Raw genomic sequence first — 7851 nt, 5'->3', positions numbered from 1 at the left:
CAAATCCATTAATTTTTTTCTCCATATGAAATTGTGGAAAAATGGTCAGTTTTCATAATTTAGGCCAAATATCTTTAAATTTACTTGTTTTTCGTTCACTTGTGACATAAATTCCTGTGGATTGACCTTGGACTATGAATACACACCCCACACTAGGGACTTTTAATGTACAATATTTTAATTGTAGCAAACAACCTTTGTCAAAATGCATTGATGATTTATTGAATCATGCATTCAAGTACTTATTTCTCTTTCTACTAAAGCACAAAATTGATAGATAAATTCTTGGTTAGGTGTTCAAGATGTCCATTTCTTTATTTTAATGGGAGATTATTATGATAATTTACATTAAGTTTACTTCCTTGGTTAAAACAAACTACTTGATTGTGCTTACCACTAGTGCATTCAAGAAATACGTGCTTCCCCTTACGTTCTCTCAAAGAGGATAAATGTTATACGCACCAACCATTTGAGCCGTCGGATCAGTATGGATCTATATTGCTTAGTTCATTGGTTCAAATTTAAGTTTGTGGTTCGTGATTCATCGCTGTAGGACAAACTCGATTCATAGGATAGGCATACATAATTTGTTTAATATGTAATTCAAGCAAATACAAGTATAATTATAATGTTAAATCATTAAAGAGTTAAATATATACATGAAAAATAATTTATATGAAGAGGTATAATTCAATTTCTCAAAAAGTACATTCTATCTTTATTTATTATTTATTTAGCTACTTTGGTTATAAAATTCAATGTGTGTAATTCATTGCTCAACTACTGGACACTTTCTCTTCGGCCTGATGAACTACACTAGAAAATATGCCTTCCTCTGATCTATGGTTCAGTCTAATTGGAAGGAATTTGATTACATCGGTGTAGATTGCATGTCTCGATATGCAAATCAAGGGGATCAGATAATCTTAACCATCCAATCTTTCCATTTATAAATATAGGAGAGTTGAAATTTTGATTAATTTTGGATCTAAAAAATCTCTTATGTGGGCCTTGTTGGACGGATGAGAGGGGAAAAAAAGCAAAATTTTAATAGAGATTAGTACTAATTATAATAAATTTTAAAGCAACTACCAAGGAATTTCGTCCCATCTCAAACAAGACTTCCACGTTTAAATCCATTGCACCGAAAGCCCTAATTTCACATTGGGAGACCTCTCTCTCTCTCTTGCTCACGCGGTATATGTATTTGTTTCAACTATAAAACATCTGTGTTTTATGGGAAAATCACTTCCATCAACAACCAAAATACTAGAAATTGCTAGACTTACAGCAGAGAAGCTCAACTATACAAAACGTTCAAGCCCCATGTCGAAGAACCGAGTTTTTACTCCAGAAACATTTAAGTCGAGTAGTATTAGGGGAGATTCGGAGAGATTGAAGTTGAAGATGGAGAACCCAGAGAGGCATAATCGGGCCCCGTTGTCTGATGTAGTCAACGATTGCGTCAAGCGATGGTTCCAAGACACGCTCAAGGAGGCTAAATCTGGCGACAGCAATATGCAGATCTTGGTGGGTCAGATGTACTATAGCGGTTATGGAGTTCCCAGAGATACCCAGAAGGTTAATTCTTGAATTTTTAGGGGGTTTTGATTTCTAGGGTTCAGTTTTTTGTTTTAGATTTACAGTTTGGTGGTCTTTTGGGTTTGTTCAGTAATTCAATTTTGGTCATTTGAGAATTTCAAGAGCATATTTGGATCACCATTGTCGCACCCAAGAAAAAAAAAGAGATTTTCCCCCAAAATGGTTCCCAAAAGTTACCTTTTTAGGGAAAAAATTGCGATCCAAACAGGTCATGAGTGTCCTATATGCACTGTTTATGGTATTATTGAATTTTTCTTTTTTAGTTTGGGTTTTTTTGGGATTCAGGGAAGAGCCTGGATGACCAGAGCTTCAAGGAATCGGTCATCAGTTTGGAAGGTTAGCAATAAACATCCAGGTGAGCTTTTTTTCTTTTGGGCCCCATTTGTTTTTTTATCGGTTTTGGTAGATCATTAGTTGTGCCTTTTTTGAACAGTTCTTGATTTGATTTGGTTTGATTTTCGAAGGTTATAATGCAAGTGATTCGGATTCGGATGAGGTGAAGGATGATGTGAAGTAAGTCAATAGGTTTCAAGTTAAAGACACTAATGAGAAATGTAAGTTGAACCCTCATACTTTCAATTATCTCTTGCAATCTTATCAGTTGAATTGCTTTTAGTTGCATGTTTAGTTAATGTTACAAGAACTCTGGATACCGGATGTATTGGCTATTGTGGTTTATTTAGCATTTAACACATGTCCCAATAAAAGAACCATAACTTGGAAGATCATAGAACATGAATACCATATCTTGTTTGCCCTTCAGTTTGTTATGTTTTAATTAGATCAGGTATTGTGGATTTTATTTATTTATTATTGTGTATTCATTTTGTATGCAGGACTATGATGATTAAACTAAGGATGGGTCTGAGATCAAGAGTAAATTACTAAAAGCAATAAAAATTATAAATTGAATCATATTCATCCATAACATAATGAAAATCAAATAAATAATTATGCTAAAGTTCAAAGTAATTACAATCTCACAAAGTTGGATCCCTCAAATATGAAGAGGAGGGTCCAATGGTAGATTGGACTTCCACTAACTTAGGGTTCAGTTCTAATCCAAGTGTCTCTTACTCCTCTGTTGATTTTGAGAAAAAAAGCTTAGGGTTTATGATGCAGGATGGTGAGGGGAGATAAGAATTTAATATTGGATTTACAATTTGGGTTAGGATAGGGTAACCCAAAACTTAAAATGAAAATTTTATTTCAATTATTGTAGGATAAAGAAAATGGTTAAAGAATTGGAAAAGTGATTAACGAAATAAGGGTAAAAGAAAATAGGTAAAGGATTAAGGGTAAAATAAAATGTGTTTCAAGAATAAAAAATCAAGAATTAAGAAAGTAAAATAAAATCAAGAAAAAAACAAAAGAATAGAAAAGAAAAAAAAAAGATTAAAGGAAAAAAAACGATAAAGGGATAGAAGAATAGAACCTTGTAATCACATCAAGGGTTTCTTGGAATCACACCAAGAATGGTGGAGAACCCATCACTCTATCAAAGGAACTCATTCTTTATTCATCAAAATTTGTTCATTGTTCATTAATAAATAAATTAAAATTCTAATACAATCTATATAAAGAAAATAAATCAAGAATCCTAGTCAAATTAAAATACCAAATAAATAAACCTAATTTTCGTAATTTTCTCTCTCTTAATTTTCAAACCCTAATAAACTTAAATAAAAGACAGTAAAATTATTAAATTGCCCTTAAATATTATACTAAGACCATGGGTCAATAAAACATAAAAATAAAGCCCTAAAACAGAAATCTAAATAAATACCTAAAATCTACTTTTTAAGATTTGATGTCCCCATCAATTCTCCTTGACTGGTAAGATTTCTCCATTGGCGAAATAAAATTGTAGTAATTCTCATCATCGATTGCTTTCCGCATTTGTTTAGTTCTAATTGTCTCTTAATCCTTAATGATTTTGAGAAAAAAAGCTTGAGAGTTTTAAGACCAACGTTTAGGGGTAAATTAGTGCATTGATTGCAAATTTCAATTAGCTTAAAGGACCCAAGATAGTTCGGTTTGGTTAAAAGGTGATAGGATATGGTACAATTGGGTGTAGAATAGGTTGGGGTAAGATTTAGGGCTAGTTGGGATTGAAGTTGAGTTAAGACTTTCTGTAGAAGTAATTAGAGCAAGGGTTTAGGGTATTGAAGGGTTTTAGAAAGGGTCTGGGTATCGCTATGAAGGTTTGGGATGTGGTTTAATAGGTTGGACAACAATATATAATGGCTGGGATGTGGGTCAGTTGGGTTGGGGTGCAGCAGCAGTAGGGCTGGAATGGTATATGAAGGATATGGGTCATGCAATCTGATTTTTTATGGGGTTTGATGGTATGGCAGTGGTGTTGGGGCAGGATAATAGGTGTTGTTAGGGTTTTGGAGGTGTAATTGGACTGGTTTAGGGTTTTAGAGGTAGGAGATAGGTTTGGTTAGGGTTTTGGGGTGGTGATGGGTTTAGAGGAAGAACAAGGGATCGGCTGTGGTTTATGGGTTGATAATGGAGGTTCAGCTAGTAGGTTCAACAGTTTGGGTGGTAGAAACCAGAAAATAGAAAGGAGAAGATGAAGATAAATAAGAAGAGAATAATAGGGATAGATCTCACCTTTGATTCACACTAAAATAAGAGAAGACTTTACACCATGTATCCAATCATTGGACAAATCAGAAATTCTGTAAAAATCCTCTATATTTTAATTCATTCATTGATTTAAAAGAGTTTACATAATTATGTATATATAGAGTCCTAATACTTCTAAAATATTAACTACTAAAGAGTCTTAAAACAATATAGGCTACTAATATGAACCCTCACATGATTCTCTACATGCCTCAACTGTTCCCCACCCGGACTTTCGATAGAGGACTCCCCTTTTTGGGACCCTAATAGGCATTGAGGCAACGATAGGCCTTCATCGAGCCACCGATTCCATATTGTTAGTGATTGCCTTTTTGTACTGAGTTCCCTTGCGTTTCAAAAAGTGTTAAGTTTGAGAATGCAATTTGTGGGCCATCTAAAGGACTAAATAAATAGAACATAAAATAAAATGACCTAAACACCTAAAATTGGACCATGGGTCTGATGTCCCCGTCAATTTTTCTTATTGTGATTTAGCCATCCCCCTCAATGTTATGTTGAATATTTAAGATACCCCATGTTTCAAACTTATAACATAGCCCCCTCTAGACTATGTCTTTGCCGAGTGACTAACAAAAATATACTAAATGCCTCAACTTTAACCTCTTTCAAAAGCCCTTTATTTTTCGCCCAAAAACCTGTCATCTTCAATCTCTAGGGTAAAATATTGTACTTTTGTCTTCAACTGCAAGATTTTATTTCCTTTAACCTTAAAACCTCAAGAACGTTATAAGATTTTTGGGGAAGTTGAAGATGATAGATTTGTAGGAAGAAAAACCAAGGTTAAACAGTTTGGAGACAATGGGATGCTAGAATTAAAATATAGGTTTCTTGGCTTGAGGTTGAAGATGAGGGCACTTAGGCCAGTTTCTATTGGTCTTTTAGAGTTGATCACTGTTATGGGAGGAAGGCATCTGAGTTGTAGTTGGTTGTTATGCTTGTTTCTCTTTGTATCTTTTTGTTTCTTGCTTTTTGTTGAGGACTTCTTGTCCTCTTTTTAATAAAACTTTCATTTATCAAAAGTAAAATTGAAAACACAAAGGTATCTCAAATATTCACCAAAATCCAAGAGGGTATATCTAAATTACCCTTTTTCTTATGATGAGTGAGAAAATGAAGTATGCACTGAGAGACTAAACACCAGCCTGAATAGACTGTAAATGCCGGTCTTCCCTTTGATGTGGTATTATTCCACAATCAACGCACCCTTAGAAGTCTTGAATCTCATCACCATCAAATCGGATTCAGGACTTCAAAAGTCCCAAATGTGATTGCTCAAGACACTCTACACCAGCCTCACATTTTGACAATCTTGAAATGAATAAGCTATTGTTTGCAGTGTTCTTTTAAATCATGTGATCTAAATTCAAACTCATATTCTTAACACAAAGAATTTAAATCTTAGGTTTAAATACCTTTATTTGAAAATTCAACTATATTTTGTGTGGATCTAATGATTCTCTCAAGTCTTTATGTTTTGAAGGTTCCAGCTTGCTCTGTTTAACTTTTGTGAGTGTCAAAACCTGGCTTTACCCAATAATTTTATCCACCAACTCTCTTTCTTATATTGAAAGAAGTCTTATGTTTTGAATTATAACATGGGATCTTTACCTGTCAAATAAATAAATAAAGCATGGGACACATTTTCCTATGAATACATAGTATCTTATGTTTGTGCTTTTGGTTTTTCTAAGCACTAAATATTACGATCTGTATAAGCCAATGCAAGGTATTAAATTTTGATTGCACTGTTTATTTTGGTAAATCTGGAAGGTATTAATGTTTCAATCAATGCAGAAAGTAATACATTTTTCATGGACGTGAAGGAAATATTTTTGAAATGATGTGAATAGTAAAGAAATTTTCATTGGAACTGTTGGAAATAATAAATCCAACATGAAAACACACTCATAAGTTGTCAAACTACAATAAAATGCTGTATAGATTGTAGAAATGAAGATCAATAGTGTTCCGTTATGTGATGTTGGTAGTTGTGTGTGTGTGTTTGGAGGGGGGGGGGGGGGTATGGTTTCTACCATCCATCCAGCTTTTCTTATTCTGATTTGAATAAAATTCCATTCCTTGTGATTTTAGGACCCAATTTAGTTTTTTCAACCTTGATTAGGATTGCATCTTTCTTTTACAAGTTGCTTTGTTTTTATGCCTTTAAATGAAGGATTGTGAAGCTTTTTATTTTTATTTTTTTGTACAGGTGAAAACTATGTTAATGCTTCTGAGAGAATGCAGAATTTGGAATGAACCTCAACGTGTTTCATGGTCAACTTTCTGATTATATTCCTTAATTTTCTTCTTAAATAACACTACACACTAACTTCCATCGGCTCATTTAATAAGAATGTTATATGGTTCTCTTTGGTTTCTTATCTTTCTTTGTTGTGTTTTTTGAATTGAAAGGCTTTGATATTTCAATATGCCTAATGCCTGAAAACTTCTCGATACAATACCGATGCCAGGCATTTCAGGGATACTTCTATGTCACAGTTCTCTCATTCTCTGACTATTAGTTAATTTCTTAATTCAGTTTTTTTTTTTTTTTTTTTACAAGGTAATTCAGTAATTTGCTTGTTCAACAAGTATTTGTGTCTATTATATTGTGCCAAGTGTTTCCACAAAAGAATGTCTTGATGTTAGGTACTGAAGTGCCAGCTTAGCTAATTTGGCAAGACGTGTGGAATGTTAGTCCCACGCCTTAGGTTCAAACCCCCTTGTACCCAACTTCACCTTGCTAACCTCTAGTCCTAGACCAATCCAAAAAAAAAAAAAAGCATACTTCCATATCTGCATCTCAATTTTAAGTATGAAAAGTTGTATCTCTGTTTCCTGTTTTGATGTCTGCGTCGGTACTTTTATATGTGGGCATCTTAGTTGGAAGGTGAATGAATTTCAATGTGAGTGCTGGCCTAGCCAACTTATCTTATCTTCTAGGTTGTGTTGAAAGAGGTGCTGTCAAAGGCACTGTTCTTTCACTTAGGAGTCTACCCATGTGTCCAAGAAGGATTACTACGTTGCGCTTGTTCTTTCGGAAGCCTTAGTGAGCAAAGTGGCCACTTATCTTCTGCTCAGCTTTTGTGGCCAAGAAGACATGGGGAGTTTACTAGAAGTTGATTGGCAGGAATGATTTGTTGCAATGCATTGGAATCAAAGCTTGTTTCATAGGCTGTACTCATAAGAGTGAATTCATGAAGATGCTATAGGAAGAACTTGGTTGGAAGTCTTTTCAGATGTTACCACCATCACCTTGATGATTGGATAGATTCTTCTTCTAGATTACAATTTTCTCATTTCCTATTGTACTATTAGTTGTCATTTTGAAAAGCTAGTAATATTTGTTAGTCCATCTTGTCATGAAAATGAGTAAAGATTCGTGAGCTGAATATGATGATGAAATTCTGATATTCCAAATTACTGTTTAATTTAATTCCCAAAATACGAACATGGAGATCACAGATTTTTCAAGTGGTGATCCAGCAGGTTTAAAATGACAATATCACTGATATTTTCATTCCAGAGTGACAATCTTACTGGTTTATATAGTAGTGTAGTGAGATATGGCTAAAAGTAGCGAACCTGCAAGAT

General features: G+C 34.0%; 1 protein-coding gene across 2 annotated transcripts; it reads left to right on the top strand.

The window, feature by feature from the left end:
* Positions 1 to 1075: 1075 nt before the first annotated feature.
* Positions 1076 to 6638, top strand: LOC147386457 (uncharacterized). 2 transcript variants are annotated; one of them, XM_086422134.1, is made up of 4 exons: positions 1094 to 1581; positions 1888 to 1957; positions 2067 to 2156; positions 6467 to 6638. In XM_086422134.1, exons 1-3 carry the CDS (start codon positions 1237 to 1239, stop codon positions 2117 to 2119), a joined length of 468 nt encoding a protein of 155 aa, XP_086278260.1. In that variant the 5' UTR covers positions 1094 to 1236; the 3' UTR covers positions 2120 to 2156; positions 6467 to 6638. The 2 variants fall into 2 exon arrangements, with proteins under 2 accessions (XP_086278261.1, XP_086278260.1); XM_086422135.1 differs by lacking the exon at positions 6467 to 6638 and having other exon boundaries at positions 1076 to 1581; positions 1866 to 1957; positions 2067 to 2157.
* The last annotated feature ends 1213 nt before the right edge of the window (positions 6639 to 7851 follow it).

The sequence above is a fragment of the Akebia trifoliata genome, chromosome 14, assembly GCF_017979445.1.
Source record: "Akebia trifoliata isolate Shusen 1 chromosome 14, ASM1797944v1, whole genome shotgun sequence".
NCBI classification, from domain to species: Eukaryota; Viridiplantae; Streptophyta; class Magnoliopsida; order Ranunculales; family Lardizabalaceae; genus Akebia; species Akebia trifoliata.
The sequence above is the reverse complement of the archived record's forward strand: the minus strand, read 5'-3'. Positions and strand labels throughout refer to the sequence as shown.

Bases quoted from the DNA above. Each gene is read 5' to 3' on its own strand.
- LOC147386457 (XM_086422134.1), top strand. From the start codon at position 1,237: ATGGGAAAATCACTTCCATCAACAACCAAAATACTAGAAATTGCTAGA. The intron at 1,582-1,887 runs GTTAATTCTTGA...TTTGGGATTCAG, and splicing joins TTCCCAGAGATACCCAGAAG to GGAAGAGCCTGGATGACCAG. The intron at 1,958-2,066 runs GTGAGCTTTTTT...TGATTTTCGAAG, and splicing joins GGTTAGCAATAAACATCCAG to GTTATAATGCAAGTGATTCG.